The sequence below is a fragment of the Tachysurus fulvidraco genome, chromosome 15 (assembly GCF_022655615.1).
Source record: "Tachysurus fulvidraco isolate hzauxx_2018 chromosome 15, HZAU_PFXX_2.0, whole genome shotgun sequence".
In the NCBI taxonomy this organism is placed as follows: Eukaryota; Metazoa; Chordata; class Actinopteri; order Siluriformes; family Bagridae; genus Tachysurus; species Tachysurus fulvidraco.
Window position 1 is genome coordinate 6856299 of NC_062532.1, and position 25458 is coordinate 6881756.

General features: G+C 39.7%; 2 protein-coding genes across 3 annotated transcripts; one reads left to right on the plus strand and one right to left on the minus strand.

Moving 5' to 3' along the window:
• Positions 1–585: 585 nt before the first annotated feature.
• On the minus strand, positions 586–19279 carry LOC113659104 (serine/threonine-protein kinase 32B). 2 transcript variants are annotated; one of them, XM_027171678.2, is made up of 12 exons: positions 18124–19279; positions 10280–10335; positions 8643–8794; positions 5172–5345; positions 4992–5029; positions 4277–4366; positions 4087–4190; positions 3427–3540; positions 3218–3343; positions 2779–2904; positions 2579–2643; positions 586–2091 (listed from the first exon to the last, which is right to left on the minus strand). In XM_027171678.2, exons 1-12 carry the CDS (start codon positions 18173–18175, stop codon positions 1953–1955), a joined length of 1236 nt encoding a protein of 411 aa, XP_027027479.2. In that variant the 5' UTR covers positions 18176–19279; the 3' UTR covers positions 586–1952. The 2 variants fall into 2 exon arrangements, with proteins under 2 accessions (XP_027027479.2, XP_047656430.1); XM_047800474.1 differs by lacking the exons at positions 8643–8794; positions 10280–10335; positions 18124–19279 and adding an exon at positions 7677–8188.
• Positions 19280–19506: 227 nt separating this feature from the next.
• On the plus strand, positions 19507–24282 carry LOC113659117 (cytokine-like protein 1). Its single transcript, XM_027171698.2, is given in 5 exon segments — positions 19507–20014; positions 20164–20182; positions 20185–20210; positions 21303–21449; positions 23145–24282. Coding segments are annotated over 5 exon segments (471 nt in total). The 5' UTR covers positions 19507–19837; the 3' UTR covers positions 23247–24282.
• The last annotated feature ends 1176 nt before the right edge of the window (positions 24283–25458 follow it).

A 25458-nucleotide genomic window follows, 5' to 3' on the forward strand; every position in this document is an offset into this window, starting at 1 on the left:
TGGCTGATAAGTGTCAGGCTCGACTAAGAACTCCAGGGGAGACGTGCTTGATTCCTGCCTGGTTCCATAGAGACAGCGGTGCGGACTGATACATTATGGGCGCTGCGGCATATTAAATATATGATCGATAGTCAAAAAGTGTTTCTGCGGGAGAAATACAATGTGTGGCAGGAGAGCGGGAGAAAAGACCCAAATGTGTGACTGTCACTCTCACTGCGTGACACTTGACAGCCCTGCTTTTAGTTTTTGTACAACTACAGTGCTCTTGGTCAATCCAAAATGTTAACAAACCTTCAGACCTGAACTTTTAAGTGGTAAAAGTGAAGTTTTGGCTTTCTTAAGAGAATATCTATATTCATTCATTCATTTTCTACCGCTTTATCCGAACTACCTCGGGTCACGGGGAGCCTGTGCCTATCCCAGGCGTCATCGGGCATCAAGGCAGGATACACCCTGGACGGAATGCCAACCCATCGCAGGGCACACACACACACACTACGGACAATTTTCCAGAGATGCCAATCAACCTACCATGCATGTCTTTGGACTGGGGGAGGAAACCGGAGTACCCGGAGGAAACCCCCGAGGCACGGGGAGAACATGCAAACTCCGCACACACAAGGCGGAGGCGGGAATCGAACCCCGACCCTGGAGGTGTGAGGCGAACGTGCTACCCACTAAGCCACCGTGCCCCCGAATATCTATATGTACACCGTTATTACTACTTTTAGTACTATTAATGTGCAGAATTATTATGCAACTAAATGAAAAACAAAGATTTTTTCCGCAACCACAGCCTCCCAGACACTGTTCAGAGAGGTATACTGTTTACCTTCACTGTAAATTTCCTGCTTTTCCTGCCCAAAAGTTCTCAATAGGGTTTAAGTCAGGTGAAGAAGGGGGCCATGTCATTAGTTTTTCAGCTTTAAGGCCTTTACTGGCCAGCCACGCAGTGGAGTACTTTGATGCATGTGATGGAGCATTGACTTGCATAAAAATCAAAGTCTTCTTGAAAGATGCAGACTTTTTCCTGTATCACTGCTTGAAGAAAGTGTCTTCTAAAAATTGGAAGTAGGTCTGAGAGTCAACCTGAAAAGGTCCAACTAGCTCATCTTTAATAATACCTGCCCATAGCACTACCCTACCTCCACCTTGCTGCCGTCTGAGTCGAAGTGGAACTCTGTGTCCGTTAGGGATCCAACCACGGGCCCATCCATCTGGTCCGTCAAGAGTCACTCTCATCTCATCAGTCCACAAAACTTTTGAAATATCTGTCTTCAGATATTTCTTGGCCCATTCTTGATGTTTCAACTTATGTGTCTTGTTCAGAGGTGTTAGGGTTTCAGCCTTTCTTACCTTGGCCATGTCTCTGAGAACTGAACACCTTGTACTTCTTGACACTCCAGGTAGGTTGCAGTTGTGGAATATTGCGGCACTGGAGGATAATGGGTTCCTGGTAGTGTCATGTTTGATTCTTCTCAAATCTTTGGCGGTTAATTTGCGTCTTTTCTTCTCGACATGTTTCTTGCAACCCGGTTGACTGTAACAAAACTTTGGATGGTTCTGTGATCACACCCCAAAATGCTGCATCGCTCTGAAAGACTTTTTGACTTTTCAGTTAAGTCTCTTTTTTGGCCCATTTTTCCTGAGGAGAAGAATCTGCCTAATAATTATGCACACCTTGATATAGTGTGTTGATCTCCTTAGGCCACACACTCCCTCTTTACACAAATACACATAACCTGATATGCATTAAATCCAATAAGCATTCAAGTTTATACAGCTTGGAGTTGGAAATTATAGATAAAATGACGATGTCAAAATAATCACTTGCCTCATAATTGTTCACACAGTGTATATATACACACAGTCAATGTAAGGCAACAGGTCTGGTTTTGTGCTGTGTGTACTGCTCCGTGTGTGTGTGTGTATTAAGGAGGTCAGGGTACAGTTCAGTGTAAATCTGGACTGAATGTTTTCGCCAAACCTCTGTGTGTTATTGTTTTTGTTTTGACAGTCAAGTCTCCTTCCTGCAGGTTTTCCAGCGGAAAGAAAGAACCTTTCTTTCCGCTGTCACTCAGTGTCTGTAACCTGAGAGAGGTTGAAGATACCGAGAAAAAGAGAGAAAGAGAGAAGGAATAAAACAGATTTAAATCTATCCATCAGCCTGTTTATGTACCACTTATCCTACACATGGTCTCAGGAAACCTGTTGGCTACCCCAGTGAACTTTTGAGGATAAGCCAGGGGAGATACTAGGTGGTGTGACAACCACTTGCAGGGCACAAACACCCACTATAGACATAGATATAGCACTCAGTCTACAGCACGTGTCTTTGGACCAGAGGAGGAAACCAAAGTACCAGTTGGAAACACCTAAAGCATTGGGAGAACATGCAAACTCCACACACATGAGGCAGAGGAGGGAATCAAACCCACCCCTCCCATGCCCCAGACCCCAGAGGTGTGATGCTGTGTGATCAAACCAAACTAACATATTGAGCATTACATCTGTGCAGTTTGTATTTTTAGCAGTATATGGTCTCTACTCTATAAGGTTTCATAATATCAGTACTTACTTATCTCTGTTGAAGACAATAAACTCTTTTCTGACTGCTTCTAGACGCTGCTGCATGTGGGGTGGCTACACACACACACACACACACACACACACACACACACACACACACACACACACACACACACAATGTATTATTATATGATATTAATAACAATTGTGTGATATGATTGTGTGTATGTGTGTGTACTGTATGTGTACCATTGTGCTGGAAGATTTGTTGGTATGTTTGCTCTTGGCTAGTCGTTTTTTCTTTTTGTGCAGCGGCTTCGACTCCAGAATCATTTCTTCTAACTCAAACACCGGGTCACAGTTCAGACGTCCTCTCTGAGATACAGACACAGAAAGAAACACAGAAACAAAGACAGACAGAGATGTGCGTTTTAATAAAAGTAAAGATTCCACACACACACACACACACACACACACACACACACACACACACACACACACACACACACACACACACACACACACAATATAATAACATTAGAACATCTAATTAGGATGTGTATGTTTAGTATAATATTATTAATCACATTTAGTTCAAATTGATTCATTTTCTCAACCTCAAACCTGTATATGAAAAATTCATTTGTCTATTTTAATGCGAGTTGTGTGTGTACATGTGCTGTCTCACGTTGGGCGTAAATCCTGGTGAAACCGCTTTCTCCAGCACAGCATCCCAGTTCGTATCGGCCAGGTACGGAAGGCGCTGAAGGTCTGACATGCATGAAAGCCGAATCTCTGGGTCTTTATTAAGCAGCTACACACACACAGGTACACACAAATCTTTATAGCTGCACTAAATGAGTGAAGACCTTTTTCATTATCTATAATGTGCATTACCAGTCGCAGCAAATCCACCATGACATTAGACAAGTTTGAGTACTGAACACGTTCACAGCGGAACATGCTGATGATGTCCTCAACAGCTGTGCTAGAGTGAATATCATATGGCCTCTGAGGAAAGAGAGAGAGAGAGAGAGAGAGAGAGAGAGAGAGAGAGAGAGAGAGAGAGAGAGAGAGAGAGAGAGAGAGAGAGAGAGAGAGAGAGAGAGCATTAATGCACTGTGGAATAGTTGCTACACGTCTCTGGAGGGATGAACATCGTTCTTTCAGCTGGTTTGTGTGATTGTTTAAAATCTCTTAAAGGCCATTCAGTGAGCCCTCATGCCCCGTGAAAGAGGCATCACGATGGAAATAGGGAAACGACCTTCAGCCAGACCTTTGTACTGATTTGTAATGACCATTCTCTATATTTGTGAGTAAACATATATAATTAGATATAAACTACAGACATGGAGATTAAAGATAACATGTAAGATCGACATCTAGTGAGAGGAACAAAGACTGAGAGATTATTTAGACAGACAAGCACATGCTGTTGGAAATGATTTAGACAAAGCAGAGTTAATAAATCGATGTGGATGTTCTGGTGCTAGAGAGTTTATCAAACATTGGTTACAACCCCAGGTGTTAAAATGTGCAGTGCAGTAGTAAACATACCCATCCTCGTAAGAGCTCGTAGGCAGTGATTCCCAAAGCCCACCAGTCCACAGCATAAGAGTAACCAGGACCTCCATCCACAAAAGATTGGAACATCTCTGGTGCTGTAAAACATACACACACTGGTAAGTGATAAGTGGCATAATACAGTCTGATAAACACAACTCTGTGGTGGAGTGGTGTTCTTCACCCATGTATGGTTTGGTTCCTGCCATAGACGAAGCACTTGCCGAGTCCTTTAGTAATGTGGCAACGTTAAAGTCTGTGATGTGGACATGACCTACACACACAGAGAAAATATTAGAGAAGGAGAGAAAAAACATCCCTGCCAATGTTGGCACCCAAGGAACCAATTTAACTGAAGGAATAAGTAATGGCTGACCTTGTACCAGCATTGGCTAGGTGGATTTAAAGGAAGTCCAAAACATCAAATTATTCTAAGATGAAGCTAACTTGAAAGAGCCCGATGTAGGCCAAATTTGAGCAAAGTCATTCTTTACATAACCCTACCAATATTGGGCCATCGTTGACCCAATAGAATGTCTGATGTTTTGGCGGATTTTATTTTGGGCCAATGTTGGCTCAACAGAATGGCTGATGTTAGCCCAGTGTCAGTTATTTGTCTGGGATGAAGCAAACTTAATGTAAAAAAACTAACCTCAAAATTTCAGGTTAACCAAAACATCAAAGCTCACATTAAAAGGACTAGAGAAACCAAATAGGTAATGCTAAGATAAACAGTGTTTGGCTAATCAATAAAACTAACCTAGTAATTATTAAACAAATCCAAGCAACAATGCTAGCATAATGCAAAAAATTCTGCTTTCATTTAACTTAAAAGACAACATGGTAATATTAAATTTGTGGCATGAATATAGTTTAAAGGTTCAGGGCTGAAGGCTTACCATGCTCATCCAACAGAATATTATCTGGTTTTATGTCCCTGCAGAGGAAGAGTAGAGTGTTAAGATTTATATAAAACCACACAGTTTAGATAAAACAAGCCTATGTGATATATTTGTTGTAAGGGACAGATTGGGACAGATGTCATTTCTCATTTTTGGGTCTCATTATATGGCACTCACCGATGGATAATATGGCAGGACTGTAGGTAGTCGAGTGCCAATGCTAACTCGCAGATGTAAAGTTTTACAGTCTCCTCCTTAAACTGTACATTCTGCTGCAGGTGGTAGCGCAGATCTCCACCCAGTAAAAGATCCACTACCATAAACATGTCCTCTTCATCCTGGAACGAGTACCTGTGCACAGACAGAGACACAGACGACCACCTTACAGAGATGTAACACACACCTCACATGTTGACTTAACTTCACTTTTTTCCCTTTAATCTTTATTTTTGGTTGATGAATTTTTATTTTTACATATTTGCACATGCTGCCAGTCAGAATGAAGAAAAAAATATTCTGTACAGTTTATATATAAATATCAGTTTTCATAACATTTACCAGACTCTCTTATCCAGAGTTACTTACAAATGAGCAACTGACGGTTAAGGGCCTTACTCAGCGGCCAAGCAGTGGCAGCTTCGTAGACCGGGGGTTTGAACCCATGACCTACCAATCAGTAGTCCAATGCCTTATCCACTGAGCTACCACATCCTATAACATGGTGCTAAAACTCCCAACCTTCTGAGCTGTAACCTGGTGCCTTAACCATTAAGCCACTGCTAATATGCATAAACGAATAACACTATGGAATATAATTAAGAAATATAACTGTTCAATTCAGCAGCATTGTGGGTTCCATTCTCAGCTAGTTGTGAGCTTTGTGTTTGATTTTTATGCAGGGCTTTAAAACTACATGTTCAATTCATATTAGATGTGTGAAAACGGATGGTGTTAACGTTATTCAAATCATTGTGTGCATTCAGTCTGATTGCTTCTTATTCCGGACCTACTTCATCGATCCTGCCAACCAGCCCTACCCCTGGTTGGAGTCTCGTCGTTTGTGTGCACTCTGCAGATGGGGACGATTGGAGACTGTCTATGAGCTACTGTTTGAGCTTTGTGGTCGGGTCTTCATCAGCGATCATTTGAAGACTTCAGCAGGAAGGAATTAGTGTTGTGTCTGTGGTGGATTTTCGCTGACATATTAGTTCCTCAGGAGCTCTTGGTTAGACAATTCCACTTGACTACAAACTGTAGAAAGGACATTATTTACAATGAATTATTTTCCTGTCCAGTGTCACCCAAATAAGAATGGGTTCAATTCTGAGTCTAATCTCAGGGAGATTTTCCTTGCCACAGTCTCAGGCTTGCTCATTTTGGATAGATGTTAGAGATAAATAGAAACTTAATTTTATACTGTTTCCATACTTATGTGAAGCTGCTTTGAGACAATGTGAATTGTAAAAAGTGCTATACAGATTAATTTAAATGAACTGAAATTTTTAAACGATACATCCCATAATATTGTACTCTATTACATCTGACCAAATGCACATTATCATCTAGTGCTTGCTAATATTATGAACAGCAGTTACGTTAATCCCTCTCAACTGCTTCTCTCTTTCTACCCGTCCCGAGGCATCCAGAAACTATACCAGCTCTGATTGTCTTCCGTGCCATGAAGATTTTGGACCTCCACTGAGACGAGGCCGACTCTGAGAATCCTGAGGCATTTACCAGCTACAGTTAGACTCTGCGATACTAAAGAGGAGGTGTGAACTCCATGTGGTCTTTTGCATCAATACACACACACAAATTACACCCTCCAGTGTCACTCATATGAGGATGGGTTCCCCTTTGTGTCTGGTTCCTCTCAAGGTTTCTTCCTTCCATTCTAGGGAGCTTTTTCTCCCCACTGCTGTCACCTCAGACTTGCTCATTGGGGATAAATACATACACATTTAAATCTATCTAATATTGATCTTGAATGTTGTATTCTATTAATCTTTATTTTATTCTTTATAATAACCTTTTGTTCTGTTTATGTTCTGTAAAGCTGCTTTCAGACAATATCAATTGTAAAAAGCACTATACAAAAAAATTTGAATTGAATTGAATTAAATGAAGTAAATTGAATGAGTTTTTTTCAGTGTGCACCTAGTTAGCACAAACAAAAATGCTTGGTTTAAAATGAAATCCTCAATGAAATATACGTAACATCATAAAAACACAAGCTAATATTAATAATTGCATGTATAATGCAATCGTATCAGCACTATCTTCTCAATGTGAATTGGAATGCAGTGTTTCACATATTTCCACAAATGATTGTTATGCTTCCTCCAAATGTTATTCTGCTTTGGTACACACTTCTTCTGTTAGAGACTTTAACTGTTCGACCTATTTCTTTCTAGCGAGCTAGGCTATGCGAATAAAAAGTATTTAATTCCTGCTTATACACCAGAAAAGGTGAGTCAGTCAGGTAGATTGAGACAACAAAGGTCAAAGAAGCAGTAATGTCACCATGACCTGTCTGTCATTGTTACTAAACACACACACACACACACACACACACACACACACACACACACACACACACACACACACACACACACACACACACACACACAAACACACACACACACACAATTTGTGTCCATTAGGAAAAGAAACCCATCATACTCTTCAGTAGAGATGGTCATACTGTAGGTTGCCATGGCAGCACCTCCGGGGAACCTCCAAGAGCATCAATATAGACGATCCAGACCTTCTAAATCCCAGCATGTGGGTGTGCCTGTGTCTGTCTGTGTGTGTTACAATGAAGACAATGATTTATCCAAGGAGAAGTGGATAGAAAATACCACCTAATCTGATCATCCCTGTAACATAACAAAAATGTTCCATTACTAACATATTCTTCCAAAGTTGCGCTATAGCTGCATGGGATTATTAAATTTACACGCTGTCAAAGCACATATTTGTGCCAGTCTGTCTCATACAAACACACATGCGTACCGGTAGTGAGGTGTAACGGTGGGCTATAAATAAGAAACTGGAAATGATTGTGTAGGAAGTTTTAATTCTATTATCACACATAACAGAGACAGACTCAAGGACAACAACTGCAGTCCAGTACCAAACAGAAAAAATGAATGCTTCCAGAAATGCATCTGTAATCTTCTTTTATTTAGTGCATTTCAGGCTTTAAACAGACACACACACACACACACACACACACACACACACACACACACACACACACACACACACACACACACACACACACACACACACACAAGGGGATAAAGTGACTCACTCTGTATTATTCTGTCTTGGTTCCAAAAAAAGAAGACCAATTACTCCTGCAGGGCTAAACACACACACACACACACACACACACACACACACACACACACACACACACACACACACACACACACACACACACACACACACACACACACACACACACAAGGCTGCAGCTGCTGTCTAATGTGCATATGGACATTGTGCTTGTCTAAAGAGCACACACTGCACAAACACTGATAGACCTTCTTATATAAGTGCGGAATAAAATATCCTGTCCTACTTTCTGGTCTCTTTAGGTGTAGATAGTGTATTTGAGTATGCACTGTGTGCAGGACTCACCACAGGTTGACAAGAAATGGGTGCTGTATCTCCTGCAGGATCTGCAGCTCCCTGCATACGTGCCTCACCTCATCACGCTCCACACACACGTGTTTATTCATGTATTTCATGGCATAGAGCTTCCTGGTGTCACGTTTCTGCACAATACACACCTGCAGAACAGATGGATGAAGAGATGATAGACTTATAGAGTATATACACATGAGGTACACACATCTGAGATAGCTGGCAGTGTACATGTTGATTGGTAGAAATTATGCCAGTGAGTGTGTCCTCTTCGGATAAGCGGTAGAAAATGAGTGAGAGTGAGTGTGTCCTCTTTAGAGTTTTGTGTTTTGTGTTTACTGTTACAAAGTTGAAGTGAAATAAATTTAATAGGGATTAAATACCAAAAAAACACATGAAATGACTCATAATATTGAAGTGGGAGGAATAAATTATTCACTCCCGTTGGTGTGAAACTCCTGAATTAGCCGCGGCTCAACCGGTTGTCAAATAAGTCCCATAATTAGTTGAATGCAGTACAGTGGAGTCCAACTTTGTGCAATGAAACCCTCTAGTTCCTGGAAGGCACCAGACAATGTTAAAGAACATTCCCAAACAAACAACATAAAAAAAAAAAACAGTGGCGCTATTAAAACAATCCAAGAAGTTTGGGTAGAAATTTTCTATGAACATCCTAAAACAAATGGCACAACATTGTTTCTACCTAAAGAAGAATCTACTATAAGTCAGTGGCTTGGTAAGGAGCAAATTAGTCAAAGAAGCGAAGAGAACCAAGGGTGAAGATATATACGTGCTCCGAAAGGAGAAGCTATTTACATGGCAACTAAAGGGTTTGCCAAAAAACATGTTAAAACCTCAACAAGCATGTAGGGAAGAAAAATCTGGCCTTGGCACTAAGCACTAAGATTGGCAGAAACCCAACACGGCTCAGTATCCTGAGGGCATCATTCCCATGGTGAAGTATGGTGGTGGTAGCATCATGTTGTGGTAAAGTTTCTCAGGGTGGAGGGTAAAAATAGATATAGGAATATATTAATTCGTTGTGTGAATGCTTATGCAACCTACAAATGCATATATTTTGTTTAATTAACAATGATGTCACCATCAAAATATATTTATATTGAATCTGATTTAAATCCAACCTGTTTCCAGGTTATAAGAGTGCAAAATGTGGAAAAGTTCAGTGGGGTGAATATTCTGTAAAGCAGTATGTTTCCATTGGAGCACAATGTGATTGTGAAAACAGAACAGTATGAGTGTGTGTTTGATGATTTGTTTCTCTCTCTCTCTCTCTCTCTCTCTCTCTCTCTCTCTCTCTCTCTCTCTCTCTCTCTCTCTCTCTCTCTCTCTCTCTCTCTCTCTCTCTCTCTCTCTCTCTCTCTCTCTCTCTCTCTCTCTCTTTCTTTTTCCATCTTTTCCAGATGGAGACATGAACTTCAGGTTCATTGAGGGAGTCATTAATAGAAAAAGCAGAGCGAAGCGGTTGGTGTAAGAAGATAATGCCATTAATTGTCTGTAATTTAATGTGACATTTGTATTAAATGTCAGCCAGAAATTGAGAAAGGCAGACATGACCGTTTTAATGTTACAGCTTCTTTTGTGTGTGTGTGTGTGTGTGTGTTTGTCCTTACCTTACCAAAACTCCCTTTTCCGATGGCCCTGAGGATCTGGAAGTGGTCAAAATTCACTGCAAAATAAAAGAACATCATTATTAATATTAATAAAAATTTTTTAGCTCAAATCTCAGGACTCCAAAGGCAAAAAGCCCAGACATCTGTCCCTGTCTATGTCCTCCAGCTCATTTTGTGGATCTCTGGAATTCCCAGGCCAAGCAAGAAATATAACCCCTCCAGCACATCCTGGGCTGATACCAGTGTCTTTTAACAGTGTCCTCTCCTGACGAGTAAATCGCTATCTGTAGATTCACTCGTGATTAGCAGTGATGTCTAATCTAGTCTTGCAAATTCACTATGTAAACCACACAAATGCACATTCTTGAACATGCAGAACAATCCCTATGTGTACAGGGTAATCATTCATTTATTCATTTATTTTCTACCGCTTATCCGAACTACCACGGGTCACTGGGATCCTGTTCCTATCTCAGGGCATCAAGGCAGGATATACCCTGGACGGAGTGCCAACCCATCGCAGGACGCACACACACTCTCATTCGCTCACACACTCACACACTACGGACAATTTTCTAGAGATGCCAATCACCCTACCATGCATGTCTTTGGACCGGGGGAGGAAACCGGAGTACCCGGAGGAAACCCCCGAGGCATGGGGAGAACGTGCAAACTCCACAGACACAAGGCGGAGGCAGGAATCGAACCCCCAACCCTGGAGGTGTGAGGCGAACGTGCTAACCACTAAGCCACCATGCCCACCACAGGGTAATCAATTGACAAAAAAAAATAGAAAAATTTTGCATGTCTGGAAACAGTGACAGTAAATAAAACTAGACCTCAAAAGACTTGACACAATTCCAACTATTGTAGCTTCAACATTTATGGATCCCTCATAGAAGCCTTTAAACTTTATTCTGGTGCAGGTTTACTGTATATGAATGTGCTGGTTTTAATGCATTATTATTTCTGTTTCAAATTCTTATTTCACAGGACTTGACCATTCACAATAAAAGCTTACATTAATTGAATAATAGAATATGTTATTTGTCTAAGACAAATGTATAATCGGTGATATGGTGGCGTTTTCTTTCTTTCTTTCTTTCTTTCTTTCTTTCTTTCTTTTTTTCTTTCTTTCTTTCAGTTTTTGCATAAAAGACTACAGGATAGACAATAGTCTTATATAGACTTTAGACTATAGACTAGGAAAGACTATATTTTGGATTCTTATGCAACATGACAAGCTTGAAGCAAGGTCTTTTGCTTTTGAATTTCAAGAGAGAGCATGATAATTGAATAAGAGGTTGTATCTGCTGAAATACCGTATACAGGGTTTGTGTAGCTGTGGTTTTATGTTTCTTGGATACAATGTGTGTTTGTAACCTGACATCACTTTCAAATATCTTCCTCTTAAGTCGATAGTTGCTCCTGTTGTATGTGATTCACCCATTGTGGTGTCAATATCACCCTCTGTACTGTGGCTCTCGATACACCACAACACATCACTACATCATTTACATTACATCATTTGGCAGACACCCTTATCCAGAGTGATGTACAAAAGTGCTTAAAGTCTTTTAAAATCAATGAATACATTAACACTGGTTCACAAGGTTACTGACTTGGGATACCATTAACCTAAAAGTCTTTTTTTTTTTAATTATACACATAAAACAAACAGGGCAAATAATCGCTAGTTTAAGTATTTCACCCGTTGTTTGAAGATGACTTATTGAGTCAGCTGTTCAGAAGTTCATTCCACCACCAGAACAGAGAAGAGTCTTCATGTGTGCCTACCTCTTACCATGAGACATTGTGAGACCAATCGAGCACTGCTAGTAGAATGGGTTATACAGAGAGACGCATAATCACTTCACGTTATTAATTACAAACATAAAGAGTACAATGTGTCAGTCGTTAATGAAGAAAAAGATGTTGGCAACCTGCTGTGGGATAAGAGGAGTAAAACACTTAAGGACTTCAGGCCACACCATTATTTTCCTATAACGGCTATTTTATTCTTTGTTCTATCCATCAAATGTTTTCAAAAACCCTTGGTTTATTTTCAATACATACAGATACTAGCCAAATGGCTAGTTATACGTACACTGCATGGAGCCTGTTCTCGGCATTGGCAGGGGATTTACACAATAATGTTTTCTGGAGTGAAATAATGACACTACACTGCATTTAGATAGCTCGATTTAGTGGGAAAATATATATTTTCATTATTTATTTTACACTTGTCATTTAGCTCACACTTATCTAGCAGCCAGCACCTTGCTACACCCTTCAATGACACCCATGCTTATCAGACACCTAAGCATCCTCACTTGGCTCCTATCAATGCAGCTAAGCAGACGCTCTATTCTGAGTACCCTCAGGATTGTTGAGCTCCTCCTCATATCACAGAGAATATTTCCACATATTCTGGCCCTATGTGAGCTCGTTTTAGCAGTGACTGCCCCCTCAAAAGCATACTAAGCTGCATTTTTCACAGTTGTGGCCATGACACTTAATATTCCTGAAGCACCTCCTATTGAATACTTTGGCAGACACGATTAGGAGCTCTTTCCATCTTCGGTCTACTGGATTACAGTGACAACCTCCCATGCTCCCTATAGTCCAGTATGCTGGAATTTGCAATTTCTTCTGAAATCAAGTCATAATTTCACTAGTTACAAATCCAGGAGCATGAGAGAAACTTTCTTAGATATGGGTGCTTAGATAAAAGATGTTTATTCCAGACAGAGGCATCCTACATGTTGAAGTAGGTTTAGTAGGTTTGTCCGGCAGCTTTACTGTGCATTCATATGATATGTCAGAACCAAATGTATTTCCTCATATCTAATGAAGGTTGTGTACTCAGGTGCTGCTTGCTTTCTAACATTCACATTTGTGAGGACAATTCTAGTGCAGTCCAACAGAATCTGAACATTATGCTTTATATCAGGAAAGCCAGTTATTCCCATTTATGCCAGTCATTATTTTCAAAGCATTGTGTCTGTTGGTGGAGAAAGTAGGACACTTTCTAGAACTCCAAGGAAAAGGATACTACAAGATAAGTGGTTACAGCAAACATTGCTGATAAAGTCTAAAAATTTCAAATAGTTTCTAACGTACAGTTTTTAGAAAAATGATAGATAGATAGATAGATAGATAGATAGATAGATAGATAGATAGATAGATAGATAGATAGATAGATAGATAGATAGATAGATAGATAGATAGATAGGGCACCAATACTATAGAGTTGAATGGATAGAAAGGGTGTCAATACGTTTATAATAATAATATTAATAATATATTATTTATTACAAGCACTTTCTATTATAGTGATTACTCAAAGGCCAGCAGGAACACAGTAAAACAATAAGATACCCTACAGCACAGGCGTTTCTAACACAATCTGCCATGATGTGACAGGCACGCATATGTTTTACATAAGAATATACTGTATACATTATTAAATAGTCCGAAGGTCAGAGAGAAGAGGAAAATGGAAATCTAATATTTATGAACGATAAACAGCCCCTTGTCCCTGTGTGTGTGTGTGTGTGTGTGTGTGTGTGTGTGTGTGTGTGTGTGTGTGTGTGTGTGTGTGTGTGTGTGTGTGTGTGTGTGTGTGTGTGTGTGTGTTTGTGTGTGTTTTTGTGTGTGTGTGTGTTTGTGTGTGTGTGTATGTGTGAATAATTAATGTGATTTAAGCTTAGATCTGCTCTGTGAGCAGTTCAGCACAAAAGCTCTGACCCCTGAGACAGGATGAAAGGAGAACACACAACAAAAAAAAAGCAGGAGAGAAAGTGGCAGAGATAAGAAGGAGAGAAGGACTGTGAGTGGAAAGAGTGAATGGAGGAAAAGAGTGGCACTGAGAAACAAAATTACAAAGACACATAAAGAGAAAGGAAAAGTCAGTGGGGGGGGGGAGTGAGTGTGTGTGTGTGTGTGTGTGTGTGTGTGTGTGTGTGTGAGAGAGAGAGAGAGGGCACAAAAATTTTTTTTATTAATCATGATGTTTGACAAACTGATAAATCAGAAGACAAAATTAAAATGCAAATATATAAATGTGCGACATATAACATGTAAACAAACCAAAACATACTGTTTCAGTTTTGCTCTGAAAGACCCCACCATCATTACATACAAGAATGTGGCAAATACAACACAAGACATAAATATGGCTCGGTTATCCTTCAGGAAAAAATTTGTTGACGTGGCTCAGGGACACTTGAAGAAAGGCATTTAATGATTTTTTTGACTGATCATCGTAATTATATAATGAATTATTCCTATTCTGAGAGTCCTCTTCTCGGATGACCCAACCCCCATCTACAGGTCTCACTATATGGCTTGAGAAGGATGAAGTTTGATGTTGTAAATCAAGTGCTATAGTATCTACATTCACCAGATCTCAACCCAAATAAACACATACGAGGGAGATTTAAGTAAAGTTTTACTTACGCCATTTGACAGACAACCTTATCCAGAGCATCTCTCATTTTATACAACTGAGCAATTGACGGTTAAGGGTCTTGCTTAAAGGCCCAGCAGTAGCAGATTGACAGACCTGGGATTTAAACTCACAGACTTCTGATCAGTAGTCCAACACTATAACCACTAAGCTAACACATTCCCACTACCCTCAACAACACCAGCATCATTGACATCATCTTCAGTATAGAGTAAGACATTCTACTGAGGCAATATCTGCTTTCCCTCTACTGTGCCTTTAGCAACAGTCTTGGCCTGAGAGTTTATGTTTGATTATGTTGAGGTGAGGTGCTTGTTTGCCTGTATGGGTTATGTTGACCTACCTTACAGTACATGGTATTGCAGCCATCAGAAACTTGATTAAAGCAGCCCCATTCCAAAGGCAAATAAAAAGGTCTGCCAATTAAAAAAGCCTACTGGATATGAAAAGATTCTGGATGCAAAAAAGGAAATTCAATTCCAGCAGAAACAAAAGAGTGGGTTCTCAAAATGTAGGGAAGACAGTTATGTATATAACCACCAGGTAAAGCACAATTCAGATACCTTTTTGCCCAAACAGGTCAAGACTATAAAGTCAAGAACTGAAGCATGATATTTCCCTGGAACTTTCTTGAACTGGGTTCAACCAGTTGCATACAACACTGATGTTGATTATCAACCTGGTGTCATTAAAATCTCCTGAAGTTTATGCCATAATGATATGCAAAACCTTAGGGCTAGCTCAAATGGTGTGGAACCTAAAGAATATGCATAGCGACACAGAGGAAGCAATTGAGGCATTACAACCAGGTGTAGCACACCAGTAATGCCCATTTGGAGGAGACATGGCATGTCAAGGTTTGGGCTGGGCATCAGAGATCCAAATGGCAATTTTCTGTTTGGACAAGGAAGCCCCTTATGTCTTTCCTCCCATAGAAAACTGTATGTCTATGAATGTCTGCTGTCTTGTCTGAATAGTACATTAGGATGCTACTAGACAGTTAAAATGTTGGGAAATAATCAGTATACCACGTCCAGATGACAAGGTTTACATAATTTGTAGAACAACTTTTACCAAAAGGTATATAAGACTGACTCATTCATTCACTAGTGTTTCCTGGTCTGCTAGGTTGCATTCTTCAGTTTGTAATTGACTTACATGGAAGTAGGAGATGTGCAGATTAACAAAATTGATTCAGTCCTGTGATTAGTATTTGGATAGGGAAGATCTAATCAGAAACATTTATGTGGGGATGTGGTAGCCTGGTGGTTAAGATGTTGGACTATTGATTGAAAGGTTGTTAGTTTGAATACCAGGTCCACCAAGCTGCCACTGCTGGGCATCTGAGCAAGGCCCTTAGCCTTCCATTGCTCAGTTGTATAAAATGAGATGGAGCTCTAGGTAAGAGCGTCTGCCAAATGTACATACATGTAAAATGTTATATTTCTTCTGAAAAAGAAATGTTGAGTAGAAACCTTTGTTTAACCTTTACCATACTTTTGTTCAAGAGGGAATAAACATTTACAGTCTTTAGCAGATGTCCTAATACAGATTTACTTAGAGAAGTGCTATGGAGTCTCTATAAAAAACAGTTCCTCATGCTAGTTCATTAGGTCAGGTGTATGAGCCTGAAATCATCAAGGATGATTAAACAAGACAAGGATGATAGAAGGATATATTAACATAGCATTCATTCAAGTGCTTGGTGAAGTAGGAGGTCTTTAGTTTTCATTTGTAGACAGCCAGACAAACTGGCGAGTTCATTCAGCCACTTACATCCCAGGACAGAGAAGGGCCTTGATGAATCGCTTATTTACTTTGTGATATGGTATTTCTAGTTGAGCCTTATGAGATAATCGGAGGATATTCTGTGCAGAATGGACAGAATGCAAAATGCAAGCCTTGCAATGGGGTAGTGTGGGAGAACTTGGGGAGATGCAGTTAAATATTATTAGATATTTGCAGGGTCAGTTGGCACACAGAGGCAAACCATCTAAGAGTAAGTTGAAGTAGTCCAGTCTAGAAATGATGATGTACTTAACAAGTGCTATATTGGTCTCTGATATAAAAGTCTGGATATTGTCAATGTCATTGACCTTCTCAGGTTAGCAATATGAGAACTGTAACTTGTTGTACAGATCTACCCCAAAATTGTGTGTGTTTCTATATGGTGTGATCTGAGAGTTGTCCAGATCGACAAGACACGAGATACGAGGATGTCACAGAACCGATCCTTTTGAAACACCAGTGGAGAGTCTGCACAAATAATATGAAGACTCATGAGGATGGACAGCATTGTGTGACTGACTTTGTTAAATGCTACTGAAAGGTCACAGAGTAGCAAGACTCTTGTGTAACAGCAGCAACCTGAAAAGCCCTGACCCAGAGGGACGTTGAGCAGAAATTTGATTTTGTATCCCTGTGACTATTGTCCTCAGGTTACACTGATCTGCTCTGATCCATGGACAGGTGGAAAGCTGTGTTATAGCCACTGAAATGTCACAAACACATGAAATGTCTCGCTCTCTCCCTCTCTCTCTCTCTCTCTCTCTCTCTCTCTCTCTCTCTCTCTCTCTCTCTCTGTGTTTCTCTCTCTCTCTCTCAATTGTTCTCTATGTTCAGGAAAATTACATCACTTTTTTTTTTTCAAAAGAGACAAATGTTTCTTTTTGGCTTCTGTGGTTAATGATAGGGTTCGATTTAGGTGAAGCGTAGCATTAATACACTGCATTTATCGTGTCAGTGGACGGTGCTTGTGAGGATAGTAAGACAAGCATATGTGTGTGTGTGTGTGTGTGTGTGTGTGTGTGTGTGTGTGTGTGTGTGTGTGTGTGTGTGTGTGTGTGTGTGTGTGTGTGTGTGTCTTTGTGAATGTCAGGGCGTGAGAGCTGGTGTGACAAAACCAAGGTAGAGCGTAGTTCATCATCTTTTAGTCAGAGCTTCAGCCCTGACACAAACACTTTTGCACACCCTCACAATGGGGAAAACAATACAATAACAAATGTATTGAACTGTTGTATTGAAAAAAAAAACCCATAGGCCAGTTAAACAAAAACAGGGAATGATTAATGTGAATAGTCTCTCTCTCTCTCTCTCTCTCTCTCTCTCTCTCTCTCTCTCTCTCTCTCTCTCTCTCTCTCTCTCTCTCCCCACACACACACACACACACACACACACACACACACACACACACACACACACACACACACACACACACACATCTGTAACTGGTTGCTATAACTTAACTCACTCCATTCAGAATCTCTACACAGTGATGCAGCCGTAAAATTACAGTTAATCACAGCACCTCCTCAAATTATTATTCATGTGTCTGTGTGAGTGTGTGTGTGTGTGTGGTCAGTTGGTTCCTTACCGTCTTCATCTTGATCAAATGCCGGCAACTCACGTGTCTGATTCACACCCATTCTTTTGCATTCAGCCCACGCGCAGGATTTCCCTTATGGTGGGAACCAACATCCCCAGATGCAGAACATTTACATCAAATTTACATCATAATTATCCCACAGCAGTCATACAGCTATGCTACATTTATCATACACCCATCATACATCCACTATTGATCCATTTCAGAGCGAACTGCTGCTTGCACTGAACATTTGTACTCTGAGAGAAACCTGCCTTGACTCAGAGAGAGATAGAGAGCGTGAGAGAGAGGGTTTACATGATGAGTCAGAAAGAGGAAGAGCCAGGGGTGGGTAAAGACTAGAGAGACAGAAAGGAAAGGGGGAAGGGAGAGAGTATGCCAGGAGCATCTAAACAATTAGCTTTATTAGCTTTTAAGTCTGGTAGAGCTTGGTTTTCTGGACTTGCTGACAAACATGACCCATGACACCATCACTTGGGCACATACTAAAATCTTTATTACTGTAGGTGATGTCACATGTCAGCTTTTCTCATTGCATTTTAAACAAAGTGCTACATTCCATAAAATCAGATGCATTTCTCTAAATCGTAATGCTAAAAGAATAAAAAAAAACTTGGACTCAGAAGGTTTCAATGAAATCTCACAGCTCAAAGATATCAAGTCAACAAAAAACAGACCTCATCTTTCCATGCCACTTAAAATAATCTCCCTTGACAGCTACAACAGTTGGTGCCTAAACCTTTTCCAGTCTTCAACTATCTAGTCTTTGGTGAGCCAAATGTTTTAACCTTAGATTCCTGTACTTGGCTGGCAAAAAAACAACAACAACAACAAAATACTGACGTAGTCTTCTTCTGTTGTAGCCGATTACATCTATTATAAGATGCTCTTCTGCTCAATGTGGTTATAATAAGTTTTTAAGTATATTTAAGTTACAGTAGACGTCCTCTAAGCTATGACTAATCTGGCAGTTCCACACTGACCATCACTTATGAACAAGGCATTACAGCAGCATAACTGGATGTTTTTCAAATTAATCTGGGTGAACAGATTGGAAAATGTAGCATGTGAAAATCCCACAAATAGAAGATGAGCTGTTGTATGTAAAGTACTGAAAGCAACAACGTAAGACCAAGCCAGGATGAAAATGACAAAGATTATGCCCCATTCTGATGTTTGATATGAACTACCTATTTAACTAACTAACTAACTAAACAAACAAACAAACAAACAATTAAATAAAAATAAAAAAACAAACCTTTGTAAACATACTATGTGTTCGTGCTGAAGTGGCGCTAGATGGCGACACACACACACACACACACACACACACACACACACACACACACACACACACACACACACACACACACACACACACACACACACGGAAATAATTAAGCACACGTCATTAATGTAGGTGTGACAGTGTGTAATTGCTTTGATTGTGTCCAATCTTGTTGCGCCACAGGTATCAGGGTTGCCATGCAGCACATGTTGAACTTTAATAGTATAAAACAAATTAGATTTATATAAACGCATAGACAGCAAAGAAGTGCACACTTCACCACCAAGAGTTAATGAGGTGCTTGGTGTCTTAACTACACGCGCCTCCGTCTTATGACGTCATAACGGTCCCTTATAAACCAAAGCTGCGCACTTTCCTGCAGAGCGAAGTTGCTTTCGACAGAACATACTTAAAATGAGCTCTTCACGCGCTTACTGCTTTTTTATCTTCTTTTTATTCTACTTTATTATCTACTTTTTGAGTGCAGTGCGGGTCGGAAAATGCACGCCACCGACCTGCTACTCACGCGCTCTCCAACTCAGTAAGGAGATAATGGACGTTTTGGAGAAGACGCACAGGTCTCCGCGCACGGTGAGCAAAGACACGCATGCACGCGCACACGCGCGCACACACACGCACACACACACACACACACACACACACACACACACACACACACACACACACACACACTGCGTTCACGTCTCACACTCCATCTGTTTTTCATTTTATATTCACAGAAAGACTGCGCTTTTAGGTTTTCCCTAAAATGTTTCTGGATATTCACGTAAGTATTTCATTCCCACCCATTACGTCATTTCAAACACGTTGTAATATTTACAGTAATAATAATTTAACAATGATCCTCCCTTTTGATTCCTCTCTCTTTCCCACATTTTATTGCTCAAAACCATAAAAAATCCACACCCACCAAGCTAATCTTCCTAACCATGCAAAGCCCATGATCTGAATTTCAAATTAAATAAATATTGAAAAAATGTTGCATCAAAAATGGTCAGAAATGCTCAAGAAACTCTAATTCCAGGAATCCCTTACTCGGGCCTTACAGCTATTGTTGCCTGGCCTGCTGATACGACTAACCTGGTTCTCATTATCCCTTAGTATAAACACATCCTAAACCCTGTATGTCATTGCTACATCGTGTTTGTTAACATAAGCGTTTCCCTCTTTCTGTGGTTTGAAGCTTTTTCCTCTCTCTGTACATCTGTGTCTGATTTTATCATAATTTTTTTTATATTTTGTTTAATAATATAACCCACTATACAGTACCCTCTTTTTGTTTTTAACTCTTGTTCAAAAATATCTCTAGTAAACCTCTCATCTGAAGTGATTCTTATTAACCCCAAATTAACACTGTTCCTGTAAGATTATGGTTTTATTTGAACGTTAAAGCCATTTTCCACACAGAGCTTAAACACCATGTATGATCAGTCCATAGATGTGGCAACAATCTCTAGTGTTCTTCACATGTCTAGACTATGGTTCAAACTGGTTAGAGAGAAATATAACATCCAACCTAGAAGCCCATGTAATTCACCCCAAGTGATGTAGCAAACTGCATTATGGTCTGATATAAGCAAGGTAGAATTTTTTGGGGCATTACTTAAAGTTATGTTTGGACCTGTATTGAAGCATAGTGGTGGCAGCATCATACTATGAGGCTGCTTCTTAATAGATAGGACAGGGGTTCTACTTAAGCGAAGTGACTTATATATGTTTCATATGAACTGTAGAAACAAGTCCTTAGGCTATATGTACAACTCAAACAATTCTTGTAGAAACCCAAAGACTTTAAGTGTTGAGGAATTCCTTCTGGTTTGATATCACATAACATGTTTTATGTGAATATTTTCCCCAGAATTCCTGTGTGACCCTTAAGTTGCAAGACTTCATTTATGCGCTGGAGAATCTGCCAACGGAGCACTGCAGGACGCGACCTCGAATTGTCTTGTTGATATGCAAAATCCGCATGCTTTATGAGATCATAAGACGTGCTTGCTATCAGGTAGGGCACTTTTATCACGCCTCATTGTCAACACATTATCTACAACACATTATCTACAACAGAACACAACAGTCTTACCTAGAATAGTGAGAAAAAAAACATTAAGTGAGGGACAGTTCTGTGGGTTGAATCCTTGCTACAAGAGACTTCAGAGGAAAATGGACAGATTGGTTCAAGCTGCCTGAAAGGATATATGTACTAACTCAAATAATCATTCTTTACACCTGTGGTAAGAAGAAATATCTCTCAGATGCACAACACTGTGAACTTTGAGGTGGATGAACTTTGAGGTTCTTTGAGAAGAACGTTAGGTTCCACTTGCAGACTTGAAAAATCTAGCAACCTGCTTTGCTTCAACAGACTATACTGGCGGAGATGGGGTAATGGTGTGGGAAATGTTGTCACACTTATTGCCACACTTTCGGCCCCTTAATACCAGTGAATCATCAATTGAATCACACAGGGTATTTGAGTATTATTGCTAACCTTATGCATCCCTTCATGGTCACAATTAATCATCAACTAATGATTCCAGCAAGATAATGGTCTAAGTCACATAGACAAAGTCTTCTTAAACTGGATTCATGGCCATGACAAGTTCAGTGTTCTTTAGTGGCCTTCAGTTACCGGATCTAAATCTAGTAGATCACCTTTGGGAAGTGGTAGGAACGGAGACTTGTGGCATTAAGTGCACCTGAAAACATCTGCAGGAGCTGTGTGATATAATCATGTCAACATGGACCAGACTCTGAAGTGAAAACATCTGGTGGAATCCAAGGCATGAAGACTCAAGGCTGTTTTGAGACGACTAAGTCACTATATTGTGCTGTCAGAAAGAAATACTTTTTATTGGTACAAATAAATCATTCAAATGAATCATAGAATTTTTACCTCAGCTAATATTCAACTTTTGCTACATTTAGTGTATTTTTAATCACAAAAAATATAAGAGCGTTAAGTAAACAATGTTTGTTTATTACGATCGTTATAATTATTTTCGGTATGAAAACCTTACTTAAATGTTACTTAGCTACAAACGCTTGTTGTGTTAAATATGTCTGGAATGTGTCTACAGCTCATACATAACACATAGAATAATGTGTGAGAGCCACATTTGATGGATCTGCAATGCTAGAAACATTAATGACTTAACATGAGCTAGGTAGCTTGCTAATGAACCTGAAACTTCTTGTACTATTTTGTATTTTCTCTGTTGACTTTTGGATCAGTTGTCAGTTGTTCACTCTTACTTGAGTGATTTTTGAGCTTTTATTATCATCAGTGTAAATGAATACTATATTCTTTCCACTGCTGATTATCCTCACATGATGATTATAGTATCACTAAATCATTACTATATTTCTCATATTTCGCAATATTACTGGCTTATTACCACCACATTTGGACTGCCTTATCACAATATTATTACCACGAGTAATTCTAATGTAAACGGTAATTTAACTGTTTTATAGTCGGCTGTTCTCACTGCTCAGCTGTCTTTCATTACAGATTTTATTTTCACTGAAACACCATTTGGCTTTTTATACAGCTGGAGATGTGTGTGTGTGTGTGTGTGTGTGTGTGTGTGTGTGTGTATAAGTGCTCTGTCACAAATATTGTTTATTATGTTTTCCATGTCAGTCATACCATAAAAGCACCACATACAGTAACTTTTAATGTGTTTTTGTGTTTTAGGACATAGTGTTCCGGACCAGCGACTGTGAGGCTCTGGATACGGGTATCAGTCAACCACAATACATGGAGGAAACACTGCAACTACTGGAGGACACAATATGAGATAGCCAGACACACACACACACACACACAATGAAAACTGAGAAAGTTGAAAATGTACAAATACACACACACATACACACACACAATGAAAACTGAGAAAGTTGAAAATGTGCAAATACACACACACATACACACAAACAAAAGCATGTTTTTGTGTGTGTTTGAGAGACTGAGGGAGAAAGAGACTACATTCCAGCAGCAAAAGGAAAATTTTCTACCGGAAACAGTTTGAATAGCCACTGACCGTGACTTATTTATCGTAACACACACACACTTTCGTGTGTAAATTGTGTAATGGTCCACTGAGACAGTGTATGAGCACTCTGAATTCTTTTTTCCCCTTGTAGCTTTGGCTATATAGTGCTCATTGCTTAACTCTTCACTCTTCCCTCCTTGCTTACCACAAATGGTCATGCACCATATCATTAAATGGGTCAAAATCATATACATCATCTTCATCTTAACATTCAGTTTTAAAGCCTTTCACTCATAGTCTTTCTGTGTAACTAACTATATTATAGCAGGAATATGCATAACTACACGAACAAGCTAACTTTGTAGCTATTGATAGTATGTTTCTCCAATAACAACCGTGTTGTGTAATGCTTACCAGATGTTAATTAGAATCTATTCATAGTTCCAGTGACCACGAAATGAACTGTTTATGATAATGCTGATTGGTAAAATTTCTGAGCTTGTTGCAAACAATAGCATTAACAATGTTAAAAATGAACAGCGCAGTTTTTGTTTTATCTTTATATCAAGTAGAGTTACTGGTAACTCTACTTGATATAAAGATAAAACATACAGTATGTTATGTAACTATAAAACTAGTTCTTGTTTAATCTGAAACTAGGTGGCATGCAGAATGAGTCTTGCTCCAGGAGGGTACTGGGTTTTTACACTTTCCTAAATTATACCAAAGAATTGATCACGAACAGTATCAGAAAGCAAACTGTGGTCAGACTCTTAGGAAAAATTAGCTCCACTCAAACAAAATATACATATACAAATTGTATTAAATGTATAAGAATGATTATTTCTCCTCTCATGAATACACACACACACACACACACACACACACACACACACACACACACACACACACACACACACACACAGACACATACACACACACACACACAGGGTGTATTCTTTGGCTGTGTGATTTACACAAATCCATCCTGAATCCCACACACCCACAACAGACTGTCAGAAAAATACACATAAAAATTCTTAAATTTTCTGTGAACAGAAGACTATATTTACATAAGACACACATGACATCATTGTGTTGGCTGAAAAGGTTTTGTAATAAGACCCAAGCTGTATTTTTGTCTGATGAACCCATACTAATATAGTTCACACATGGGTACATACAAAAAAAAAATCAATAGTCCACGCTTTTGTTTTTCAGAAGTTATACAAAGGTGTAAAATGTACTAAATGGTGTAAAAGGTACCGAATGTGGATTTAGGCTTAAAAATCACGCTGCACAGTTAGTGGTTTCTCCCTATGTTATACACTGCTGCCCCCTGTTGGTGGAATTACAACATGACAATGTTTTTTGCGTGATCGGAAAAGCAGAAGCGCCGTTTTATTTGTCACTTATAGAACAGTTAAATTATTGTTTCCACATATACTAGTTTGATATGACGTTAGAATAGAGGTGACTATAATATCCCATAATAAAGCCTTGCTCAAAAGCCCAACAGTGGCAGCTTGGGGGTGTTGGAGCTTGTACCCCGACCTTCTGATCAGTTCCAACACTGCCCCTCAACCCTTACTTTCCTGTGTCTGGATTCTCTCTCTCTCTCTCTCTCTCTCTCTCTCTCTCTCTCTCTCTCTCTCTCTCTCTCTCTCTCTCTCTCTCTCTCTCTCTCATTCACTTTCTCCTTGTCTCACTCTGACATACTGTCTTGAGTTTGAGGGACGTGGTGGTCAGGGTTGTGGGTCCGATTCTCGCCTCCTCCCTGTGTGCGCAGTGTTGGATTGAATCCTGGGAAGTCTAAAGACTGCGTTGTAGTCTAATTGTTATCTGTAAATTGTCTGTGATGTGCCTTGTGATTGGTTGGCACCCCAAATTGTGCCCCGAGTGTTTGGAGAAATACTTCAATGGATATCACTGTAAGACTTTACATCAGGACGCACAACTCCTGTTCACCCTCTAGGGGGCTGTAGGGCCATTTAATTCAAACAGAGTTGTCCGGCT

Bases quoted from the DNA above. Each gene is read 5' to 3' on its own strand.
- LOC113659104 (XM_027171678.2), bottom strand. From the start codon at position 18,175: ATGGGTGTGAATCAGACACGTGAGTTGCCGGCATTTGATCAAGATGAA. The intron at 2,905-3,217 runs GTGAGACAGCAC...TCTGTATCTCAG, and splicing joins CACCAGGATTTACGCCCAAC to AGAGGACGTCTGAACTGTGA. The intron at 2,092-2,578 runs GTAAGTACTGAT...AACCTCTCTCAG, and splicing joins ATTGTCTTCAACAGAGATAA to GTTACAGACACTGAGTGACA.